The sequence below is a fragment of the Typopeltis vanoorti genome, chromosome 10, assembly GCF_054136105.1.
Source record: "Typopeltis vanoorti isolate ZY-2024b chromosome 10, IOZ_Tvanoo_1.0, whole genome shotgun sequence".
NCBI lineage: Eukaryota > Metazoa > Arthropoda > Arachnida > Uropygi > Thelyphonidae > Typopeltis > Typopeltis vanoorti.
In genome coordinates, this window is record NC_143558.1 from 70663363 (window position 1) to 70690703 (window position 27341).

Genomic DNA, 27341 nt, shown 5'->3' on the forward strand with positions numbered 1-27341 from the left:
CTGAAGTCAACAATATCATCATCCTACAAATATTTAAGTCTTTCTAGTGGGTGTATGATAATAATATTTAACAGAAAGTAAAAATGATACCAAAAAATTACAGGGGAGGGACTAAAAGTGAAGTAGAGTTAATGATGTAAATGAAGAAAAGTGATTAAAATCTTTCTTTTTTCCCATTAATATAATTAAAGTTCCTATCATGAATATTGGTTTTTCTTTTCAGTATCTAAATTTATTTACCTTAGAAAAATATTAGTTTCCCTAAATTATTATGACAAATAACAAACCAGCAACAGGACATTATTCCCTTTGACCAGAAAAGATATTCGATGCTTGTTATGTCAAAAGGAATAATTATATGGGCGTTTTCTAATAAGTGAATTACCTGATTTCGTATGGAGGTGGCAGGGTTTTTCTTCTGGAAACCTGAGTTTCCAGAGAAACTTCAGTTCACCCTGCGGATAGGCAAATCAGCCAAAATAACGCACGCACACACACACACACACACACACACACACAAAATAGTACTGGTGATGGAAAAAAGATGGTGGTAGTGTCATGTAGTTGAAGAATTAAGTAACAGAGACAGTGTGCAATGAAATAAAGTACTCTTTCATGATGAATCCCATAATAGTAAATCTCTATGTTAAGGCTTAAGTGTTGAAGATGTCCCAGTCACTGAGACATCTTCAGGGAGTACAAATAACACTCATAACACACATACAAAGAAACAACACCTCATGAAACATGTAAATGACACTAAAGTCCAACCTAAGTGCTGGGAGAATGTCATGTTGGAAGTTTAATAGAGTACTGACAACACTAGGAAAGAATTAAAAACTAATTTTAATGCTTCCAATATTTAGTCTCAGTCACTGAGATATCTTCAGGGAGTACAAATAACACACACACACACACACACACACACACACACACACAATGCAATACAATACAATATTTCATGAAATATGTGGGTGACACTCAAGTCCTATCTAAGTGGTGGATCCAATATGGACGTTTGTAGGCAGCCTAGGTTTATCACATTTTGAGACTTTTTATGTATCCATATTTGTTTAAATTAGGTTGCTTTCTAAGTGCCGCTACAGATTCTGAAAACAGTCTTTCCTTTTTCAATTTACTATGGTGGAGCATGGTGGTTTTTTTCCCAGAAGATTCTGTGAGTTACATCCAATACATGGTGTGCAAGGCCAATTGACCATAGTCATGATTGCAGATGTGTGTTCATCTAAATGGACAGTGGCTGATCTACTTGTCTGTCCGAAGTAAGCCAGCTTGCAGGAACAAGGTACTTTATATACTCCAGGCACTGAGAGAGAGTAGAATGGATAAGGATAGTAAGTTTCCAGTGGGATTTAAAAGCTGTGTAGAGATTGTAATTTTTTTTAATGACCTGGCTATTTTTTCTGATGTGCTACAGATGGCGATAGCATTTCTAAAATCCTTCTGAAGAGATGGCCGAGGAATGGGGAAGAAACCGATTATTTTTTAATTCTGTAATCACTGTAGCCTCTGCATAGGAAGATGTTGTGTATATGGTTGAGTTCAGTTGAAATCTTTGTTCCACTGGAACAAAGATTATAATATAGGCTGCATTGGTTAGAGTTTTACGGATGCCATATTGTTGATGGGTAGTGGGAAAGTTTGTGAATTTATCTGCCTGTGTGAGTGGGTTTTCTATATTCAGTGAATCATGAAAAAAGGTTACCATTTGGGAGGCATGTTACTAAGGTGTCTAGAGTGAACTACTGTTGTTTTCCTTTTCTATCATAAACTGGATTCTTGGATGTAGACTTGAAGTGACTGAGAAAGGAGTCTAACGTGTCTGTGCCAATAGGCCAAATAGAGGACACATTTAATTTATAGTATAACCAAGCAGAAAAACTTTCAACATCTAAATCTCTAATCCAGAGTATTTTAGTAATAAAGTGTGACACCTTTTAGCTACTTGTACATGGAAATATAACTTCTGCAAATATGACTTACTTCAACCTTGATATCACTTCTTGGTTTGGCTCCCACTAATGAGACCTCAATAAAGGTCAAAACCGGTCTGGGTAGTGACCCTTCCCATAATGCATAGCATTATACTTGTTTGTAAGGATATGGGATACTAAGGCAAGTGATGTGAAGTCATTAGCCTCTATATGAGTTGCCCAAGCATGAAGTTACTTCACGTGCAAAGTTTGTTTGCTTACACTTGGACAAAGGATTAAACCAAGAATATAATTTCTTGGCATCTATAATTTATAGTATCTTAGCCAGATAGAAGGTTTATGAGGGGCTGAATATAAGGCTTGTTTTTCAAAATTTTCCATTTAAAAATTTGCATCAATTTTGTTCTTTGAAGAAAAATAATCTGAATTGATGGCAAAGGAAAAGAGATCTAAGATATCTGAAGGAAAAACATTTTTAAGAGTGTTATGGTGTCATTTAAGGCAATATTGGTAAACAGGGAGGTGATGTCAAAGCTTACTAATATATTGTATTATTTCACGTTAAATTCTCAATTAATGTTTTGAAATGGGTAGAGTTTTTTTATATAGAATGTGGTAAGTCCAGTTTTTTTTTTTTTTTGGGGGGGGGTAAGAGAGTGTCAGCTGTTTTGACCATTTGTAGCATAGAGCATCAGTGGCATCTATTATAGGTCTTGGGGAGTTAGGTTTGTGGATTTCAGGTAAATCATATAACCAGGGGATGGAGGGGGAGAACTGAACAGTTTGAGTTTTTTTGTAACGTCCAGTAGCCAGGAAGATACTTTTTTTAAGTAAATTTTTTAACTTGGTAAACTCGGTAATTTGTGGGAACGTGATCTAGTGGAATGTAGGTAGTGCTAACTTGGAGAATCCAAGAATTCATGTATTGGACACAACTCACAGGATCTTTTAGAAAAAAACTACCATACTCCACCATTGCAGTGGCACTCAGAAATCAATCCAATTTAAACAAATATGGATGCATAAAATTTCCCAAAATTTGGGAAACAATAATCATCAGAGGTCACAGTTTACATCCTAGGTTCCCTACAATTGCTCATAGAGGGGGGAGGGGAGGGGACCACCTAAATTGGACTTTAAGTGTTACCCATGCATGCCATTAATTATTGTGTTGTCTTTGTGGTGTGTGTGTGTGTATCACAAGTGTTATTTGTACATCCTAAAGATGTGTCAGTGACTGAGATGAAATATTGGAAGCATTAAAATTAGATTTTAATCCTTTCCTAGTGTCAATATTCCATTAAACCTCCAACATGAAATAGTAAATCTCATTTATTATATTCACTTATCTCAATGCCAAATATAAGAAACAGGTACTGTAATAATAACAATAAAAGTACTGTTTAGCTAATATAAAAATAATTATATAAATATATGTACATAAAATTTGATTTAAAAAACATTACATGAGGGATACATTTTCTCTCTCTCAAATCTACAAATTTAAGTTTAGTTTAAAAAAAAAAAAAAAAGTTTTACCGACAAGCAAAGCAAATTCAAAAACTCTTTGTTAAAGCATTTTTAGAATTAAAAGCTTAAGCTTTCCAATATATTTATACAACTGTTTCCAAATTGAATCTTCTCAACTCTAATTAAACTAGCATTCTTTCCTTAAAAGAATGAAATATACTTGTCCTACCTCACTAGACTTCAGATTATTCTGATAAAAATCTTATCAGAAAATTTTTTTGGCTTTAGAGAGTTCATGAGGAAGAAACACTTAGAATAAACTCTATTTGCTTAATTTTTTAAAATTAAATGATCACTTCATTTTGATGAAAAATGTTTCCCCTTTCTGTCTCAAGAATCCAATTTCAGTCCTTTTTTCAATATACTATAATATGCAGTATCATGAAGAATACTTATTTAAAGAAAACACATCCTTTATCTTGAAACAAATAAAATGTTATACCTTCAGTCCAATTTATTGACTAGAACAATTTGGCAGAAAGAAAACTGTAGCAGTTAAAAAATTGCTAAAGGAATTAACTTTTTTCAAAACTATACTGCTGTTTACCATTTAAGACAATATTAGTCCTCCTGGATTTATATCATCTGGTGGTTTTACACAATTTGACACGAAAAAATTTCTCAGATAAATCTATTCGCTGATTCTGTTTCTTAACTTTTTACTCTCCATTCAAAAAAAAAAAAAAAAAAAAACAATATTCTAGGGACTAGGGTCTAGGGACTGTGGCTGGTCTTTGGTAGAATGGATAATGGATGCTAATTTTTTATATGATCTTTAAGTGGTTGAAATATTGTATTTTTTTTTTTTTTTAAAGATTTTTGTTGTTTTTCTTCATGTGCCTTAGATATATAGAATAGTTAAAGCTTTGGTGTAGTCTCCATTCTGGAGAGGGTGTATGGGTTTGGAGTTTTAATATTTTTTGGATATGGTACAAATTGTAGCCATTGTCTAAGAAGGTTTTGTGAAGGTGATCAAGTTCAGTAAGGAGAATAGTGTTATCTGAACTAATTAATTTTTCCCTGTTTATAATGTTTTAACAATTCCATACTGTTGAGAGAAGAGGGGGGGGGGGAAATGATGTGACTATTTGTGTATGATCTACTGGTGTGTGTGTGTGTGGATTTTCTCTAAACAGAGAATGCCAGGCATCCATCCATCAAGCTTGTGTGTAATTAAAATATCTAGGAAGGGGAGACTGTTGTCACCCCCCCCCAATGTTAACTGGATCCTGGGATGTTCATTGTTTAAGTGTATTAAAAATATGTTGAGCGCATCCAGACCATGTGGCCAAATGGAGAACATCTCATCAACAAAGTGTAGCCAAAGACTGGGTCTATGAGGGACAGAGTTTAGAGCTTTCTCTTCAAATGTTTCCATGAAGAAACCAGCCAGGGGAGGAGAAAATGGAGAGACCATGGCTGTCCCCTCTATTTGTTTGTAGAATTTTCCTTGACAAACAGAATAGCCAGAGTTCATAAAGAATTTAAACAAGGCTGAAATATCAGCAGCAGCAAATTCAGTTTGAATAAGGTCTAAAGTGCCTTTAAGTGGGACACTAGTGAATAGAGGAGACATTGAAACTGACCATAATGTCAGTGTGTTGGAGTGCGAGATTTTCTGTACTGGTTTTAAAGTGAGCTGAGATTTTTATATGTGAAGGAGTGCTGCCAGTATATTGGGAGAGCACTTTGATTAAATGTTTGGCTAATGTATGTGGGTGAATCAATGGCATCTACAGTTGGGCATAATGACACATTTTGTTTATGATTGTGTCATTATGTCATTAATTCTAGAACCCCCCCCCCAAATATATTTGGGAGGGTGGGAAGGTTCTAGAATTATATGGGTTTAGTTTATTAGTAACTTCAACAGTCCAGGAAGTGACCTTTTTAAGGAACATGTGAAGTGATCTGATCTCTGTATTGGTAGAGTCACAGTCTAAGGGAAAGTGGACTGAGCGATCTTTAAGTAAAGAAGCGAGTTTTAATGTATAATCATAGTAGTTTACAACTACTATAGCATTTCCCTTATCAGATTTAGTAATTACAATTTTATTATTCTTCTTGATTTCCAACAGTACTTCATATCTTTATAGGAGAGATTACTTTTGGAGATGTTTCTTTAATTAATATATTGGCAACATCCAGTCCAACATTGTTGGCAATATGCGTACACGTTCAATTTGAATCATAATTCTTCTGTAGAAATTTTTATAAGTGCAGGAATACCAAGAGATAGTGCACTAATTGCTTCTGATTTGAGGATGTGAAGGAAGATAAATTTATTACAGTGTTTACTTGATGTTGTTGAGGTTTGACAGCAGAGTTTTTTTTAGAAATTTAGCAAATTTGTTGATTTGCCAACTTTTTTATTTTTAGAAATTCTTTGGTAGCTGGTGCATTAGAAACATCTCAAAGAATCATTCATGAATACTGACCTCTGGATGTCTGAAACAATTTGGATGATTTTAATAACCAGTTTAAATTTTATAAAATTATTTGAATGACATTTATTTTCTTTTTTTTTGTAAAGACAAAGATAAATGAATTTGATTATGATAAATTAGATTTTACAACACAGAATAATAATAATAAAAACTAGTACTCCATTACTGAGGTGGGGGAATAATGCATTTAATTATATTTTAATCTCTTTTCCAATTATTTTAATGGTATCCGGAGAGTTCATCGAAAAACAGTTTACCGAAAGACAATTCATCGAAGGCAATTCATCGAAAAAGCAATTCACCGAATAAACAATTCATCGAAAATCAGTTTATCGAACAACAATTAATCGAAAAAGCAATTCATCGAAAGACAATTCACCGATGAGCAGTTAATCGAAAAGACAATTCATCGAAGCGCAATTGATCGAAAATACAGTTCACCGAAAAATGAATTATAAGGCGTGTGGGGGCGAAGATATGTGTGCATTTATTTTTTTTTTCGTTTGTTTTGGATTATTTTGAGAGGTATATATCTTTTTATTATCCTACTATTTATAACTACTATTTATCCTACTTTGTTCGGAAAGCGATTTTTTGGCGAGGCATACTGGTTGCAGTGAATGATAGCCACTGAGGCGGGTATAGTTGAGATGTTAAAAGAACATTTCATAAAGGGATTTCATCCTCGTGAAATTTTTAGCTCATATTCTAACCGTTGATGAAACATGGCTTCGTCACTATGACCCAGAGAACAAACAACAGTCAATGGAGTGGAGACACAAAGGTTCTCCATGGTCAAAGAAGTTTCGAACCAAACAGTAATCAGGGAAACTTCTTGCCATTGTCTTTTAGGATATGGATGGTGTAATCCTTACCTTACCTCAAGAAAGGTGAAACTGTTACAGCAGCCCTGAAGGAATTGAAGAAGGTACTGAAAGAAAATCGGTTCGAGAAAGTAAGCAGAGGCGTGTTGCTTTTGCAGGACAATGCACCTGCTTATGAAATCCAATAGACAATATACGACTTGGGATTTCAATATCTACCTCAAACACCATATTCACCAGGAATGGCCACAGGGCCAACCCTAGAAATTTTGTCGCCACGTGCAGTAGCATATTTTTCCGCCCCTTCCCCTTAAAAAAAACTCTTTTAATGACGTCTTAAAAGCCATGATATTAATCTAGGCTTCAACATCTCTGATCATAAATTCTAAATAGCAGCATTAGCTAATAAAAATTCATACATTAATGAAAAAGGATCATAAACTATATTTTTTACAGAGAGAGAGAGATTTCCTCTTAATGTGCAGTATAATAAAATTATTCGAAACGTGTTATTGTACTTCGGGATCTTTTAATTTTTAAAGGGGGGGGGGGGGGCACAAAAATTTTGCACTCAGGCAGCGCAAACCCACGGAACGGCCCTGAAGATCAGTCACTAAGAGTTGTGTAGATTCTAGTTAATTGTTAAGAAAAGTTAATTGCTCTCCACATGTTTACTTGTGGCACCAAATAATGAATGAATAATTCCAGGGGAAAAAAAAGTTTCTTTTCCAGGCATTAAAAAATACACAGCCTACATATTTACAAATGAATTGTAAGAATAAATTGCCGGTAGACAGTGTCATTTCCTGATCATGATATCAGGAAATGAAAGTTTATGCTAAGAAAGAAGATATATATATATATATATATATATATATGAAACGTACTATTAACTCGGGGTTGGGATATGTTCATTTTTCTAAATTAAGTACACACCGTGCATTACATTATCAAAACTTAAACAAACAAAAGCTAATCAGAAAATTCAACTTTCTCAAGTCAAAACAAGAAAGATCTACCTTAAATAATTGTCATAGCGGTCTTAAGAATTTGGTGGTTAACAAATCGTCATACGTGCTAAGTCTCGATGAAGAGAAAATTCTCGAAAAAGGACTAAACTTTGTGTTAGCACCAAAATGCATCCCTAAAGAATTGCTTTTAACTAAGATGGAGAAGGCAGCTTCGCTACTTCCTACCGCAGACGCGAGTTTACTTCGAATCGAAACAATACTTGCAATCAACGACGCAAAACCTCCTTCTGATAATATATCCCCTAGTGAGAGACTTGCAATTAAAAATCTACGGATTAACAAGGACATTGTCATCTTAAAGGCTGATAAGGGGAATGCAACTGTAGTTCTAGATAAAATAGACTACCGAGAAAAAATCTTAGCACTGTTAAATTCAGATAATTATTTGGAAATTGAGAGAGACCCAACAAGAGAAATACACAATAGAACAAATAATCTCCTACAAAAGACCACAGAAATTCCACGGAATACACCCACTCATTCCAAGGTTATATGGCCTCCCGAAGGTACACAAAGAAAACTATCCACTGAGACCTATAGTAGACAGCATTGACTCCCACATACAGGTTATCCAAATATTTGGCGTCATCATTAAAAGCTTATGCGGGAAAATCTTCTTCTTATATTAAATATTAAAAACTCAACAGATTTTGTCTCTAAAATAAAGGACCTAAAACTAAAATCTTCTGATATCATGGTGAGCTTTGACGTGGTAGCACTCTTTACGAACGTTCCGACACAGGACGTTCTCCATATTTTAAAAAACAAGATTTCAAATAAAATGTTCTCTCTGTTATCTCACTGTGTAAACTCTAGCTATTTTGAATTCGAAGGAAAACTATACAAACAGGTCAAAGGATTAGCTATGGGAAGCCCTCTCTCTCCTGTGTTAGCCAACATTTTTTTCGAGGACTTTGAAGAAAAGGCGATCTCCTCTTTTACTTTAAAATCAAAAATTTGGCTTCGATATGTGGACGATATATTCCTCATATGGGAGCATGGTACTGAGAATCTTCACAAGTTTCTCGACCACTTAAACAACCGCCATCAAGATATAAAATTGACTATGGAGATTGAAGAAAATAGTTCCATCTGCTTCCTAGATGTTAAACTCACCAAGACGCCTGAATCAATTAAAGTCTCTATTTTTAGAAAGCCAACACACACAGACAGATATTTGCATGCGTCCTCCCATCACCATCCAGCACAAAAGTTGGGTATTATATCAACTCTAGCGAATTGTGCAAGATCTGTACTGTCAGATGAAGAAGAACTGAAAAAGGAACTACAACATCTTAAATGGACCTTTAAAAACAATGGCTACTCTCTAAAAAGTATTAACAACCAATTATCCCGATGTCAACGTAACAATGTAGAGACACAGGACGACTCCAAAGGTCATATCGTCTTGCCATATATCAGCACACTATCCAAAAAGCTGAGCAGAATTCTAAAGAAGTTTAACATAAAAACGTGCTTCTCGACTCTGCCAAAAATAATATCACGCTTCAAGAACTATAAACAACATCACAACCTTCTACAATTCCCAGGTGTATACAAGGTCACTTGTGAATGCGGAAAGCCTTACTATGGGCAGACAGAGAAATCTATCTTACTACATCTCGAAGAGCATCAGACAGACATTGCTTATAAGAGAACCAGAGCAACTGCTCTGTCGGGCCATGTCCTGCTTTCAATAAACACGAACAACGAAGGCCACCAACATGAAATAAATTGGACATTGACTTCAAACCTACACGTCTGCCATGATGAAATAGAGCGCCGCATTGTCGAGTCAAGGGAAATCACCTTAGACCCTTTGCATTTGAATAATAATCTTAGCTATAATTTGGCTGACTCTTTCAACTCTATTATTAGATACTGGAGATCGCGTGATTCCACACACGCACAGGTGCACAACAATAGAACATTAACTCGGACTGTAGTTCAAGCTCATAATAACTGTAATTTACAGTACAATATATTAACTTGGTAATTGTATAGCTTTGGAGTGTGTCAATGTTAATTTAAGTGTCTTTTATTATCTTTTCTATGTTCTTATCGCCTGAAGAAGTCATTTTTGACGAAACATGTTGCGTTTTTTTTCAAATAAATGTCATTGTGTTATAATTCTCGGGTTTAAGTCAGTTAATTTAGAAAAATGAATATATATATATATATATATATATATATATATATATATATATATATATTCAAGATACCAAGTAATTTTATATTAACTTGGTTTTAATCCTATTTCCCAAGTAAGCAAACAGACAAGAAAGTCAAGTTTGCACCTGTAAGTAGTGGAAGTCCAAGGCAACTCTTGGTAATGCCAGTCAAGGCAACTCGTGGTAAAGGTGGATAAAGCTCTGATCACTTTTCTTAGTATACTTTATTAGTATATTACGTTTTATTAGTTATTATATAGTTAGTTATTAGTATATTAGTATTATACACACTAAGAAAAGTGATCAGAACTTTATCCACCTTTACCAAGAGTTGCCTCGACTGGCACTACCAAGAGTTGTCTTGGACTTGCACTACTTGCAGGCACAAACTTGACTTTCTTGTCCGTTTGCTAACTTGGGAAATAGGATTAAAACCAAGTTTATATAAAATTATTTGGTATCTTGAATACATAATATACCCAAGTTAAAAAACGTTTTATATATATATATATATATATAGTTCTGTAGTACGCAAGTTTACATTACTGAAATACATGAACTTAATTACGAAAGGAATATTATAAATAACTTAGGGAATTGAAACAACGTAGATCCGAATATAAATTAAATAATACTTTAATAGATATTTCCGATATTTCGGCAATGTCTCATTGCCATTTTCTAAAGGAACTTACAAAAGGCAGGAGCACAACAGGCCCTAACAATATAGTAACTGGAAATGAAGATATGAAGCTATCTTTCTCCTAGAAGTCCTGATGGTGCCCTCTGGCGGGCTAAGTAGGCGTTCTTGGCCGTTGGGCTGAAGGTCTGCTGATGTATGCCTCCCAAATTTGGGGCAGTCGCATACAACCAAATTTATTGAGGTTTGGGGAGTTTCTTAGGGCAGAGGCTGATTCCATAAATAATCTTTCGAATTTATATTTGCTCCGGTGTATTATTTTTGCTTTCTTCCACCGTATTCTGTGGCGAGTATCCAGAGCATGGTCTGCAAGACCAGAATGGCTATATTTGTAAAACCGGATGTAGTCCTTGTGTTCAGAAATTCTGATATTCGCTGTCCTGCCTGTTTGGCCAAAGTACGACAGTTTACAACTGCAAGAGACCTGGTATACACCAGGTAGGTCTAGGGGAAGTGGTTGGTCTTTGGTAGAGTGGATAAGGGATGCCAATTTTCTGTAAGGCCTGTAACAGGAGGTGAGGTCATGTTTTTTTTAGAATTTTGGTAATTTTTTCTGAGGTGCCTCGGATGTAGTGAATGATGATGGATTTAGAGTAATCTTTTTTGTGGAGGGGGGGAGGAGGGGGGCTGTGGTTTGTAGGTTTTAATATTTTTTGGATTTTTTTTGGGGGGGGGGGGGTAGCCATTGGCTGAGAAAGTGTTTAGGATGTGATTTAGTTCAGTGTTAAGGGCTATGTCGTTAGAACAGATTAGTTTAGCCCTGTTCTATAGTGTTTTTACCACTCCATATTGTTGTGAGGGGGGGGGGGGGTGAGATTGTTGGTGGATGTATCTGCCTGTATGGGTGGGTTTTCTGTAAACTGAGAAAACCAAAGTTCCATCAGGCTGGCGGGTGACTAGTGTGTCTAGGAAAGGGAGGCAGTTGTTTTCCTCTTTTTCCAGGGTGAACTTGATTCTGGCGTGTTGGTTGTTTAAGTGTGTGAGGAAGGAGAGGAGTGTTTCAGAGCCATGTGGCCAAATAGCGAACACATCATCAACGTAGCGAAGCCATATGGTTGGTTTTAGTGGGGCAGAGGCTAAGGCTTTTTCCTCAAAGGTCTCCATAAAGAAATTGGCTAAGGGTGGGGAGAGTGGTGAGCCCATGGCTGTCCCTTCTATTTGTTTGTAGAATTTTCCCTGCCAAACGAAATAGCCTGAGTTCATTGTGAACTGAAATAGGGCTGAAATATCGGGAGAAAATTTAGCTTGGATTAGCTCTAAAGTTGCCTTGAGTGGGACATTGGTGAATAAGGAGGAGACGTCGAAGCTGACCATTATGTCATTATGTTGGAGTGTAAGGTTTTCTATGCTGGCTTTGAAGTGGGCTGAGTTTTTTGTGTGATGGTGTGTTGCCAGTATAGTGTGTGAGCTCTTTGGCCAAATATTTAGCTAATTTGTATGTGGGGGAATCAATGCCATCCACTATGGGACGTAATGGCACATTTTCTTTATGTATTTTTGGGAGTCCATAAATACGGGGGGGGGGGGGTATAGAGTTAAACGGTTTTAATCTGTTGGTAACTTCTACAGGCCAAGAAGTGACTTTCTTAAGGAGGCTGTGAAGCTTTCTAATTTGTGAGTTGGTGGGATTGTAATTGATAGGGAGGTAAGTAGCCCGATCTAATAGGAGAGCATTCAGCTTACCTTTGTAGTCCTTTTGGTTAAGTACTACAGTTGCATTTCCTTTATCCGCTTTGGTGATAACTAATTCTTTATTATTTCTCAATTCCTGTAGGGCTTCAAATTCCTTGTTGGATATATTGGTTTTGGGTGGTTTTGCTATGGAAAGGACACAAGCTACATCCAGTCTTACACAAATTAGCTAAATATTTGATGTGGAAGGTGGCGGATTCCTCTTTCAATCTGGATCACCCCCAAACCTCAATAAATTTGGTTGTATGCGACTGCCCCAAATTTGGGAGGCATACATCAGCAGACCTTCAGCCCAACGGCCAAGAACGCCTACTTAGCCCGCCAGAGGGCACCATCAGGACTTCTAGGAGAAAGATAGCTTCATATCTTCATTTCCAGTTACTATATTGTTAGGGCCTGTTGTGCTCCTGCCTTTTGTAAGTTCCTTTAGAAAATGGCAATGAGACATTGCCGAAATATCGGAAATATCTATTAAAGTATTATTTAATTTATATTCGGATCTACGTTGTTTCAATTCCCTAAGTTATTTAGAAATGCATAACCAACGTATAAGCCTATCTACGAGAAAGGAATATTAGCCACATTTTTTTTACATAGAGAAAGCAAAGCATTCACTATGAAATTTCTTCATGTACCATGATGCACGGATGTCAAAAATAGACTGGAAAAACAAATGCTTGTAATCTTTTTTTTTTTTTTTTTTACTAAATTTAAAAAATTAAAATAAACATCGATATTTCTTAGGCAACCAAAATGAAACGAGAGAGAGGGTTCGCTATGAAATAGTAAATTGACGGAAAGAAGAATAAACATCGATATCGCCCTACCTAAGTAAACTCAAAGAGACCACACATAAAAATCAGAATAACATTAGTTGGGATGTCTTTCTAAATATAAAAAATGAATCCCCCCCCCCCCCCCACCCCCCCCCCCCCCCACCCCCCCCCCCCCCCACCCCCCCCCCCCCCCACCCCCCCCCCCCCCCACCCCCCCCCCCCCCCACCCCCCCCCCCCCCCACCCCCCCCCCCCCCCACCCCCCCCCCCCCCCACCCCCCCCCCCCCCCACCCCCCCCCCCCCCCACCCCCCCCCCCCCCCACCCCCCCCCCCCCCCACCCCCCCCCCCCCCCACCCCCCCCCCCCCCCACCCCCCCCCCCCCCCACCCCCCCCCCCCCCCACCCCCCCCCCCCCCCACCCCCCCCCCCCCCCACCCCCCCCCCCCCCCACCCCCCCCCCCCCCCACCCCCCCCCCCCCCCACCCCCCCCCCCCCCCACCCCCCCCCCCCCCCACCCCCCCCCCCCCCCACCCCCCCCCCCCCCCACCCCCCCCCCCCCCCACCCCCCCCCCCCCCCACCCCCCCCCCCCCCCACCCCCCCCCCCCCCCACCCCCCCCCCCCCCCACCCATAGTAATCTCAAAAAAATAAACAAATCCATAAAATAAGGACAATGCCATTATGAACTACCCAGTCTTCATTTTGATGAAATGACCATCCAGGCTGTATTTAGTTTATAAAATATGAAATAAATAAAATTCTTGAAGTTGGTTACCAGAAAGTTACCTCCCATTAAAGGATACATTTAATTACTATAAATCATTACATTATTTGGTGCTAGTTTCAGGACCAGTAGATTTTTTATGAGAATACCATTCATAAAGCTCAAAACTTCTACTGAAAAAACTAGGATTACAAATCAACTGGATAAAACTGAATATTTAAAAGTATGTAAGAATCGCAATCAAGGGAAAATGGACCAGTTTACTATCAATAACCTTAAAATTAAAAAATTCAACTTCCTTCAAATATCCTGGAACGCTAATTACACAAGATAATAAAATTATGTCAGATATACAAGCTAGAATACATGATTTCAATAATCTTATTGTTCACTACATCATTTACTATCTTCCAAAATTCTGTCAAACAGAGTTGAAGAAGAAATATACAAGACAATTATTAGACCAATTATTTTATATGGAGTAGAAACTTGGAGAATAACAGATGAAAAAGCTTTACAGATTTTTGAAAATAAAATCCTCAGAAAAGTTTTGACCTGTAGGAGATTACACAGCAGGTGAATGGAGCAGAAGAAATAATCAAGAACAACAGAATTCTGTACTCTGCTTCTATTTGATGAAATCAGAGCTTGCAATTTGAGATGGCTTGGACATGTAGAAAGAATGGCTGCACAAGCATTCATGATGCAACCTGATGGAAAGCAACGTAGAGAAAGACTGTATCATCGCTAGGAGTAAAACATCCAAAAAGACTTAGCTGAGATGTGAATCCTGTACTAGCTGAAAGAGCTTAAGACAGAAAAAGGAATGGAAGAAGAAGAAGAAATCAATACATAATACAGAAAAGAAATAAAAAATAACAAAACTTACTAGCATAACTTGTGTACATGTATGTGATATTTTTTCTAGCAATATAACATACAGAACCATGATCTATTCAGAAAGTATGATACAAGAGAGAAATAATAACAAAATGTATATTATCTTGAATCTATATGATGCTGATAATCATTCTTGATGTGGTTTAACCACCCTACCAGCCAAGGTGAATGAAACAGACAACCTTAGCATTTTTCATGGATCCACACATCATCATTCTACCTTTCATCATGTAATTACCCTCCTCTGCTGTTAATTCTTTAATGGTGATTGTAGAGCCATTAATGGATTAACTGTAAGGGAGCGACCTTTCAGTCACTTGACTTAAAGTGCACTTGTGTTCCTTGGAATTTCCTCCAATATTTGAATTTTTAGCTGTACAATTTATTTATTTTGTCTCTTCTCAAACATAAATACGAATTTCACATGTGCAAAAATAAATAATCAATCCTGAAATGACCATGGATCACTCTTTTCAATGAATTCAGTAGTAATAAACTGGCAGTCTTTTATTCTTCAAATCAAATTCATATTCTTTCATTTTAATAACAATACTGCAGAAATTATATTTGTGCAATTCTGAAATGCTTGCATTGAAAATCAGTATGTCAAATATTTATTATATATATTTTTTTAAGTAACATTTATTGAAATAAACATGAACTTTTATTGAAATAAATATGAACTTTTAATTTCTTTCCTTGGAAAATACCATTGTATGGAATGTCACACTTCAGTTCAGAAACAAGTTTCTGATTTTATGAACAACAAATTATGTTAAATTGCATTACTCACTTTCTAATTGTGAGACTATTTTAAATATCAAAAATTCACATCCAATGATATTTCAACAGGAACTCATTTGCCTTCTGCATAAAACTGCAACAGGTGATCCCCCCCCCCCCCTTTGGATGCATATTACTATGATATGCAGTGCTTAACCACTGTAGATATGGTGAAAATATATGAAAGATATCCCATACAAACTGATTTAACATACGATTTTTTTTTCCATAGCTTTTCAGGATAATTTGCATAAGTCCAAGTTGATGTAAGTCGGGAACTGTCTACAATAATAAGTGATATGATATGTTGCATATATAAAATTTGCAAGATAACATTTATGAGTTTCATTTCCATGAGCTATTTAAAAACAGTAACAGCAAAAAACACAAAAGGGTTTTGGGTCACAATATACTTTAGTTTCCTCCTTCAATATAAATTTTAAATAGCTAAAATAAAAAAAATTTGGTAATGAAATTGTGAAATTCAATGAAGAACATTTGTTTAAAATAAAATCTTAAAACTTAGCAAAAACTTACCAAAATTGTCAACTTCAGTTCTTCCTGTATATCTTTTAAGGCTCCAATATCATTCCATGTAACATCAGGCACTGTTGCAAAGCCTTCTCTCTTTGCTGATGGTTGAACATATTTCAAAGCTGCCTATATATAAAATGCAACAAATGTTCAAAATGAGCACCACTTGATTAGTTCATTTGTTCAAAAAGATTTCTCAGCAGCACATTTCCTGAAAGTTGGCAATTTTCAGGAAACCACACCAATACATACAATAAATGCTGGGATTTAAATAATACTGGCATCAAACTATATAAAAAACAGATAGATCATGCCAGCAATATACAGAACTCAATAAATTATGCAAAACCCTACTTAACAAACAAAAAACGTATTTGTCCATGAACCCACCTCCCCCATTTTTTATGATATATTTCAATAAGTCAATAGGAGTTCCATAAAGTCATCAATGGTGTTGAATCAATATTTTCTAAAAGTCAAAAAGTTGCTAAGAAAGTTATTTATTAAATGAAAAATATTTTATTTTGTACAATCTTCACCTCCTCCCCAACTGGCAAAATTCACCTGCCACATGTGAATGGGAAAACACATTTGTTGAGCCCGGACTATACATCATATTATGTTATTTCATTTTAATGTCAATTACAATGATGACATAACTTGTAATTTAGCACTGCCTTGCACACTTTAATGGCATTCCTGATGCTATGTACAGTTACTCCCATGATTCATGCAAAAGCCATAAAAATTAAAAGGATGCTGTTGCCATAGACACTGTTAATGTCTCTATACCAGCACTTCTGACCCACCCTCACCCATATTCACTATGATTTGTACGACTATACTTGCCAACATTTTTAAGATGTTGGCAAGTATGTTATATGAACGTTCATATAATACTGAGTTCAGCACAATGGTATTAGGTGCTGGATGGGAAGAATATCGACAGTATATGGGAAGCATTTAAAAAATACTTAAATGATGCATCAGAACGTGTCCTGAGAGTTCAAAGAATAAACAGGGTAGGAATCAAACAGATGTGCAATCTTATCAAGCAAGAGATTCGTAAAAAAAAGGATGATATGGTAGAAATACCGTGTGCATAAGAATGACATTCGTTATGAAAATTATAAGCAGAAAGCCAGAAGAGTCACAACTGTTGTATGGAAAGCTAAGTCTGAGTATTAAAAGAAACTGGCTCTGCAAGCTAAAGACAACCAACAAGAATTCTATCGATATGCTGCAAATAAAAGAAAGAATGAATATGAAAGAATAACTCTACTGAATGCAGATGGTGTAAGGGTACCAGATGCAGAAGAGGTTGTTCAACTAATGAGTGCTCATTTTGTTAAAAGCTATCAAGCTGGTGTATGCAACATTGAACTCACTGCTATCTCTTCACTAGATGAAATAACTCTGAGTATGAGGAGAAGGTATTACAGTTGCTGCACAAACTGAATAAGAATTCAGTAATAGGGGCTGATGGGATATCAGCATAGATGCTAAAAGAGTGTTCATCTGAACTGTATTCCTTTAACCAGGTTTTATAATTTGAGTTTCAGAACAGGGAAGATTCTGCAGGAGTGGAAAGAATGTAATCCCCACTAGACAAGGGTGGATGCAAACACCCATGTATCCAACTATCAACCAATCAGAATCTCAGGAGTGGTGATGATGAAGATTTTGGAAAAGTCGGTTAGGGCTTCCATTCAGAAATGGGTTGACAGAGAATCTCTACTTTGTAATGAACAGCATGGATTTATTATGTGTTTTAGTAACTTGCTCACATTCTATAATATTGTTAACCATGATAGCTGTGGATTTTGAAAAGGCTTTTGACAGAAGACAGCATGGAGGACTGTTGCATAAATTGGAGAATGTGGGGTTTGGATAATAGGATGGCTAATTGACAGATATCAAAAAGTGGTATACAAGAGATGTAAGTCTGCAAAATTTAAGATAACCAGTGGTGTACAACAAGGATCAGTCTTTGGTCGACTGTTATTCAATCTGTACATTAATGACATTGGGAATGATTTAGCTTGTGACATACAGCTATTTGCTGATGATGCAAAGATAGGCAGGGTAATCAGCAATGTGGCTGATATGTAGTACTTGCAGAATTATTTGAATAAGGCTAGAATTGTGGGCATGGGAAAATGGATGTCAGTAAATGTAAAGTCATTCACTTCGCATGATTAGATATCCAATATTGTAGTATGAGGGTGGTCTAAAAAGTTCTCAGCCTCGACTATAGATGACAACACTATCAGCAAGATTTATTTTTTTTCTAAGTTGATACATCTGTCATAAGTATCCATGTGAAATTGCTAGTCAGTCTATCAAATAGTTTGTTTTACACAGCTGTCTGAAGCAAAAGTGTTGTCTGTATCCCTCGAAATGGATAAAATTGAGTATTGTGTGTGGTAATAAATTCTTTGTAAAAGAAGGTTTAACACCAAAAGAAATTCATTCGAAGTTCATAAAAGAAGTTTATGGATATTCTTCTCCTTCGTTTTCGACAATTAAGAAATGGGCTGCTAAGTTTAAACATGGCCATACCAACCTTGAAGATGATCTATGTGAAAGAAGTGCAAAAAGTGTAATAACACCAGAAATCATTGATCAAGTGCACGATATTGCATTGGATGACCGGCGAGTCAAAATGCTTGAAATTGCTGAGACTATAGGCATTTCAAAAGAACATGTAAAAAAAAATCATTACAGCTATGTGGGAGTTGCTCTTAAGATGACAGTCTTCCAAATTTTTGGCAAATTAATACAGCCATACTTGTTCAGGTTAGAAGAATTCTTCTAAGAACATATGGCGCAGATAATTCAATTCTGTGGTCAGAGCTGTATCGTTAGAAAATCATCATCATCACCATCATCATCATCCAGTCCAACAGTATAGCATTTTAAAAACAATCACACACAGAGTCAGAGCTATATGTTTTAATGATATAGCTATGACCACAGAACTCAATTATCTGTGCCATACGTTCTTAGCCAATGGCTACAATGCCTACAAAATAGATAAAATACTACACAGCCCCATTACTCCTCCCTCCCTCCCTAATACACAGGAACACAACATGACCATCTCTATTCCCTATGTCAGAGGTACATCAGAAAAGATAGCCAAAGTACTGATGCAAGATGGCCCTCACACCATTTTCAAACCGCATGTAAAACTAGCAACTCTGATCCGCTCGTCTAAGGATAAACTTCATCCTTTAGCACACCCAGGAGCGTATGAAGTTCCTTGTGACTGTGACTTGCCTACTATGGACAAATAGGAAGATCAGTTAACATCTGCCTGGAAGAACATAAAAAATACATTCACATTCGCTACTATTACTATGGAAAGTCAGGACTGGCAGACCACACTTTGGACACTCCTTCACATAGGATTAGATGGAGGAAAACGAATGTGCTATTTAGGAGTTGCTACAGATCTTAAAGATTACTTTTTGAATCAGCAATGGCTTTGAAGAATTCTCCTAACCTGAACAAGTATGGTTGCATTAATTTGCCAAAAATTATGAGATTGTCATCCTAAGAGCAACTCCAACATAGCTGTAATGATTTTTTTTTCCAACATTCAGTTGATAGCAACTTTCAGTTGATGGCACTGAATCCTCAGGGTTTGGTTCTAGTTTTCAAACTCTCAGTTTTTCTTGTATAATGTTTATGTATTTGAATCTACAGTTCACATCTGATAGATGTTCAACTTTGATTTGTTTCAAACTTTCTTACATGAACCTTTCTTTTCAATATGACATCCAATTTTAACCAGCACAACACTAAATGCTGATCACTTCCTATTTCAAATCTTCTGTATACTCTTGTGCCCTGAAATTCAGTGGGAAAATATCAGTCGACAATAACACAGTCTATGAGACTTTTCTTAATGCTTGCATCTTCTCTCCATGTGAATTTGTGTACATTTTAATGTTGGAACATGGTGTTAGTAATAACCAGTCCATGTCCTGAGTAGAAATCTACAGGTGATTACCATTATCATTTCCTACTCTGGGACAAACCTTTCGTTTATTGTGGGATCAGCTGCCCTGTCTAATGCCTTGGTAGAACCTTCTGTGGGACCATAAGCACAAATAAGTCTTATTGTTCAGTTCCGTATTCTGATATTAGTCCACATTACTCTTTTTGATATTGCCTGCCATTCAAGAAGATTATTCTCATATTTAGTATTTAATATTATAGCTGCTCCTTCTTTTTCTCGATTGTTATTTCATGGATTAACATCTTGTATTTGTTGCTTGCTTAGAAAGATCTCACCTGTTTCTTTGTTTTGGTAACAGCTATTATGTCAATATGATACTTATCCAATTCTTCTGCTAGTTCCATTTCTTTTCCATTGATGCTTCTTATGTTGACTGTGCCAATCTTGCACTCTGTCGATGCTGAGTTGGACATGTTCTGGGCTTTGTTCCAGTAGCTGACTTTTTTGATGTTCACCCTGTTTCCCTGACAAAGAGAATTGGGGCTGTGTTTGAGCAGGCATCCATTATGTTGTTTCAACATTTTGAGGATGGGCTGGCAATTTGGGATTTAGCTAGATCAAATTAATACAATTTGGTCTCATGGGGTAGATAACTTTATTGTCCCATAAAACACCATTATCTGCTTATTGAAAACATGAAGTGGACATTGCCATGTTTCATCACTAGAGTATTGTCTCTGGTTTCCATCTCTTTCCTTCCTTATTACATGCAGGAGGGATGGTGGCAGTCTTGCTGGGAAAGCTGTCTACGTCCTAATTACTAAACTGGGGAAAGGTACGTCCTCCATTTGAGGACACAGCAGTAAAGAGCAGTTTCCACAGACTGATGCGTGAGATTGGACCTATTGTTAACACTTTGGGAGGATTCCCGATCAACTGGCAAATAATCTTGCTGTAGCTTTCTCTGATAGGCGGTTCCTGGGGGCCATAGTTGGATTGGAGTCTGGGCACTTCCTGTGTAATAATCATGTCCTCATATCCCAAAATGCTACATGACAGACAGCATAAAAAGTTAGTATTGCTGCAACTAAAAAATATCATAAAAATATCAAAAATACAAAAAACAGTCAAAATAAATAAATAAATAAAAATATACTCCCAAAAAAAAACCCAACAAAACTACCAATTCTGTATTCCACATAGATTTTACCAACATCTGGGGGCTTAATACCAACAACAACAATGATGCACACCAATACCAATTATTCACATCCAAATCCTGTTATTTTCTGTTAAATCTGCTATTCATCAATGAACCTCAACTAGCATCTTCTATGACTACAGCTCAGCTAAATTTTCTCACAGTACATTATGCATGCCATCTTCTGTATGAAGAATAGAACATGCATTTTTTTCAGGTCTGATATTCTCGTGAAAGATTATCAGACCTGGAATCTCCTTTATGTGATCAATTTTAGCTCAAGATTTCCTTGCCTATTTTGATGCCTTCATTTGCTACCTTCATTGACCATATTATACTGACCTCTTTAATTATCTATATCAGAAATTTGATCACATACAGTCTAATCATAAAAACAACAAGATAATCATCCTTGCAGATTTCAACTTTTGCAATTCTGACTTCACAGACCAAGCTGGAAGAGAAACTGAATTGTTTGCTGTCAGTAATGATCTAATACAAATTGTTAACCTACCTACCCACCAGAATTCCAATCATTCTCCAAACACCCTGGATCTTTTTTTAATCAGATCTTCTTTCAAATATACAAGTGACATTACCTCTTGAAACTTTCACAACATTGTTCGTGTTACTTTTTCTGTACATTGTCCTCCACCAAGACTTTCTAAGCCTATGTCCTATTGCACTATAATGGTGCCAATGGAATGTCTATGCTGCTGCTTTTCCACTGTTTGATTATTGCTCCAGCTCTCCCGATCTAAATACTTGCTCTGATCTATAAACTGAAAGTATTCTTGCTGGGCTCCCACTCCATTAAAAATTCCCAATTACTATCCAAGTCCCCATCAATACAAAGTACAAAAGGCCTTGCCGGCCTGGTTGGCCGAGTGGTTAGTGTATCCGCTCTCCAGCCAAAAGGATGCGGATTCGAATCCAAGCGTGGGCATGGATGTTTGTGATTGTCTGTGAAAATAATAGTGTTGGTGGTTGGCGGTAGATGGCATTGGTGTAGGTAATGGTAGTTGCGGTTGGTGCATTGGTGGAGATGGAGAGTTGTAGAGTAAGTGACCTCCCTCGATGAGTCTTTGGATTCCCTGGAGGTGTAGTGTAATAATAATAATAATAATAATAATAAAACTGAAGTATACACTCAATGTTTGAAACTAAAAATTCCAGCCTCTATCTCAGTTTACTACAGCCTGTAAAAATTGTCAAAAATATCAGAAATCAAAAGCAGACTTTGTAGGATGCAACACACTAAGTTTGTCTCCCCCCTCAAATAGCAGTAAAGCCTTCTAGTCCCTTGCCAAGGCTGTTTGGGCAAAACTTCTGCCTTAACATGTTTCCATCTCTCTCTCTTTCTCTTCCTCTTGGCATTGTTCCTCCAACTCTTGTTTAGAAAACAAAGGTACATCCCCCACCCCACTCCTATTCAACAAACCACCTTCAGTATGCCTCCTTTGATCTTTCAACAGAAGGGTAACAGAAGAACTCAATAACCATGATACTAATAAGTCCTGCAGCTCAGATGCTATCACTAAAGTTGTACTAAGAGGAGCTTGTGCTGTAGAATTAACACCTATCCTGTATTACCTTTAGAAACTATCCTACTCATGTATACATCTATCAACATCATGGAAGCAAAATTTTATCCAAATTGTTTATTCAAGTAAGCTTTTATCCAGGTTCTTAAATAGGGAGATAAAAGTCAGCAAGCTATCATCCATTGCTCTTATATTAATAATCTCAAAAGTGATGGAGAAGGTCATCAAGAAAATAGCTTCTTCACTACATCTCCTGCTCTTCTTTCACTAATGTCTGATTCTATTCATAGCTTTGTTGATGACAGTATTCTTCTTTGTCATTAACAAAACCTTGTAGCACTCAGACAACTGAGGCTTCAAAATCTTCTATAGCCAACATCTTAAACACTTGAGCCATTCTCAAGTAGGGTGAAGATAATTTAGTGTATTTTAATGCTACCCGAACATAATAATAAAGTATTATTTTTTGGAAGAAAGACCTTGCCGCATTCTTCCTCACTTTTGATAATGCTCCTCTCGCCAATAAGATCAGCATTTTTTTCTTCTTGGACTGACTTTCAGACATAGTCTATCCTGGCATGAAAACGCCAAATCTATGACTTCTTCAACCTCCAAAACGCTTAGTAATTTTTATTCTAAACATTAATTCTCTTCTGCTAAACTCCTAACACTTTATAAATCCCAACTCCATCCAACACTAGAACAGTGCTCTTTCATATCTGGAATGCACCAAAATGAATGCTTAGAATACCTCCTTGCATCGAGAAAAGAGCTATTTGTTTAACAGATGGCTCTCCCTCTCTGAAACTCCCTCCAATCCACAGATGCTCTGTTTCTTCATCATGCCTTTTCTATAATTATTTTGTAACTTCTGTAGCTCAATTGGTTTCAATGATGCCCTTTAGATGGAAAGACCTGGATTCGAATTGTCAAGGACATGAAGAATCTTATCAAGGTTTTTCAATTGAAGATGAGTTAGCCGATCTCAAACAGGGATGGCAGAATTTTTTCTCCGGCACCAGGCAAACTGACCAGGAGAACACATGCCATTTACAAACAAAAACACATTAAAACCAATAGCATCATACTGTTTTGTTTTTTGTTTTTTTTTTTAAATAAAGATGGTGCCATACCTGCTCTATGGGCCTCACAGTTGTTGTACTATCATACACTAACTAACTGACTATAGGTACTTTCGTGAATGCTGCTCCACTGAACTGGCTCCATGTCAGCTCCAGACTCGCCAAATCAAATACTCATTCCATACACTTCTGCCATAAAACAGTCTTCTTCATTACTGTTCTCCCAATGTATACAACTTCCACCTCTTCAAAAAATACATTAATAGATTCCTTTCCTTTATTTTTGTTAATTGAATCCTGAAGAGGCAAGTCAGAGTCTGCAAAACTGGTATATTGAATAAATTCAAGAAACTATTTATGTGGATATGTCTGAATTATGAAAAATAAACACAGAAGCATACAGACCAGGGATGAGAAATTGAATCAAATCCAAATTAATAAAATTAGTATTTACCAAAAAAAGTAAATAAATAAATAATAATTTGAAAGATATTTTAAAAAATAATCTAAATTTAAATTTGGACTCGAATCAGAAAAAATATATATAAAAATAAACAACCTGAATATTAATGTTTAAATCAATAAAAAATATCAACCAAAATAGAGAAATAAATTCAGAATTATAACCCCCCCACAGAGGTAAGATTAGTTACTAGGACCCCATAAGAATCAGTTACTCACTGATTGTCATGGGGCCTCCACTTTTTTTAAAACCATACAATCCCTTCCCCTTCTCATTAAGAATTTTATTTATTTATTTTTAATACTCACTATCCTTAAATCCTATAAAACACTGCTAATATTAATGCTTTTTTCTTATGTTTCATTTTTCATTCAAAAATGCTTTAATTTATATGAGTAATTTTCTTGAGAATTCATAAGTTAATAATTATATATATATATATATATATATATATATATATATTACTTGCTGAATTTCTCAAGAAATGAAATAACATATAATTACAAGCACCACTAATATAGGCTTTCCGAGAATAAAAGGAAAATTCAACATCCAACTGCATGTAGGCTGTTCGATGTTGAATAATGCTCAGAAATAATGCATTTTTGAAATGAGATTGCCATGATCATTCAAGTTTGACCACCAAAGAAAATTGCCACCACTGAGCTGACACCAAAGGTAAAGCTTAATTTAGATTCAGTTAGGCCCAATCAAGACTTTTACAACTGAATTCAGTGCTCATCCCAAAATCTGCTTCTAATCATCCAATAAACAGACAATGTTGTTATCCCCACAGCAATGTCCTGTTCAGGTTTTTCATCTTAGGACATCACTGTCTCCAAAGTCTGCCACTTGCTTTTAACCAGCAACCAACATAGGAAGCTGAATTTTGAGCTGATGGTGAAATAATGCAAAGGGGTTTATTGAACAGAATGTGAAGAAACTTAAGGATATAATATTCCTCTTAGACAAGAATCACATTTAGTTGGATTGTAATAAACATATTTAGCAGCACAGCTTTTATTTCAAACGAGAATGCAAAATTAATCCATAATAATAATAATAAATTATAGAAATTTGAAAAACTTGAATTGAAACAGAAATATATAGACTGAAATCGATAAAAAACTTCAATTCAAAAATATGGCAAAACTGATATCAAAACAGAAATCGATAATTCTAAAATCCTGGAACTTGAGAATAGAAAAAAAAAAGAAAAAAAAAAAGAAATTTTTTTTGAACATAACATAATACATATATACATATCATTTTTCTAAGTCAAAATAATGTTGAAGGTAAACTATAAACTCCCTATTTGAAGGAATACTCAAATTCCATTTTACGAATTATGAAATATCGGTTTGTCAGCTTTGATCATTATTTTGATTTAACACTTGTTTCGCAAACACAAACTCTGCTCATCTCCTGACCAATGTGCATTACATGTGCAGATTAATGAAGCCTAAATTGTTCAAGCTGACAAACGACAGATACATGACCAAGATGATGACAGCTTCCTTTTTTAAAGTAGAACAGGTATAATATTTAAAATTTTCAAAATATTTAGTAATGCAAAAGCACAGAAAATAAAAGCATACCTTAGCAAAAATATTTGCATTTTTTTTATAAATATCTATTAAATTATTAAGTTAATAATTTAAATTTGAAGAATAAAATATATTTTTAAAAATCTGCAAATATACCTCAAAATCACCCATTTCAACATATAACTGCTGCAGTTGTTCATCAGTTAAGGGTGCCTCTTCTTTAAGCCAAGCCATAACTAAAAAAAAAAAATAATAATAATAAATAAATAAAAACTTTATTAATATTTGTAAGAAAAATAACAGAACCTAACCAAACTAGCATTCTATATCTTTTCATAATTCAACAAAGAAATTATTACTATTATAATAAAAAAAAAGTCAGTAAATAATAAAAAATGGCAATTAAAAATTAGTAAAATAACTTAAAATTCTAAAATCCTTTAAGATCTAATAATATTTTGTTGATCCCAAGTTTCATCAACCAGATCATAATAGTAGTAAACAGACTGTTTTTTTATTTTCCTTAAACTATGATCATATAATGTACATTATACTTGACAAGAAATTACATTCTTGTTAACCCTACATCCAAGTGTAAAGCATAAGCATGAAGCAACTTCCTCTACTCTATTTCTATTTATGTGATGTGAAGTCTGATCAATTGCCTTAGTGTCACATAAACAAAAACATTACGGGATACTAAGGCAACTGATGTGAAGTCAACATCCTCTAAAATGTGCATTATGGGAAGGGTCACTACTATGATTATGGAAACATCATTTTACAAATTAGCCAGTCTAATGAAAATTCAAATTTGTGGCAACTTTTTAAATTTTGTTTCAAAATTATATTCTTTATAGAAAAATTCAAAACAAACAGTATGAACATAGTTCAAAATGACAAATTTTATTTTATTTTCTCAAATGACCAGTTATATTTTATAAGTCTAAGCAAAGTTTGCACTTGAAGTAACTTCACAATTGAGCTACTTGTATATAGAGGCTAATGACTTCACATCAATTGCCTTAGTATCCCATAATGCAAAGCACATATCCTTACAGAGATGTATAATGCTGTGCATTATGGGAAGGGTCACTACCTAGACTGGTTACAATCTTTACTGAGGTCTCACCAGTTAGAGCTGGACCCAGAAGTGAAACCAAGATTGAAAAAATGTAGAAGTCATATATTTCCCATATACAGGTAGTCAAAAGGTGTCACCTTATTACTAGAAGACTTCAATAAAGGTTGAAACTGGTCTGGACCTTTCCCATAACACATAGCATTATACATGTCAGTAAGGGTATGTGCTTTTCATTATAGGATACTAAGGCAACTGATGTGAAGTCATTAGCCTTTATATACAAGTAGCCCAGTCATGAGGTTACTTCATGTGCAAACTTTGTTTGCTTATGCTTCGATAAAGGATAAAACCAAGAATATAATTTCTTGGCATCTTTAACTTATAGTG

At 35.8% G+C, this 27341-nt stretch overlaps 1 protein-coding gene across 3 annotated transcripts in view; it reads right to left on the bottom strand.

The window, feature by feature from the left end:
• LOC150102497 (nuclear valosin-containing protein-like) overlaps positions 1-27341 on the bottom strand; it is a 534631-nt gene that overhangs the window by 197790 nt on the left and 309500 nt on the right. For all 3 annotated transcript variants that reach the window (XM_090398755.1, XM_090398754.1, XM_090398756.1), the window contains 2 exons: positions 26027-26106; positions 16070-16192 (listed from right to left, as the gene is read on the bottom strand). In XM_090398755.1, the coding sequence (XP_090254881.1) occupies positions 16070-16192; positions 26027-26106 (203 nt within the window). The remainder of the gene's footprint in view (positions 1-16069; positions 16193-26026; positions 26107-27341) is intronic.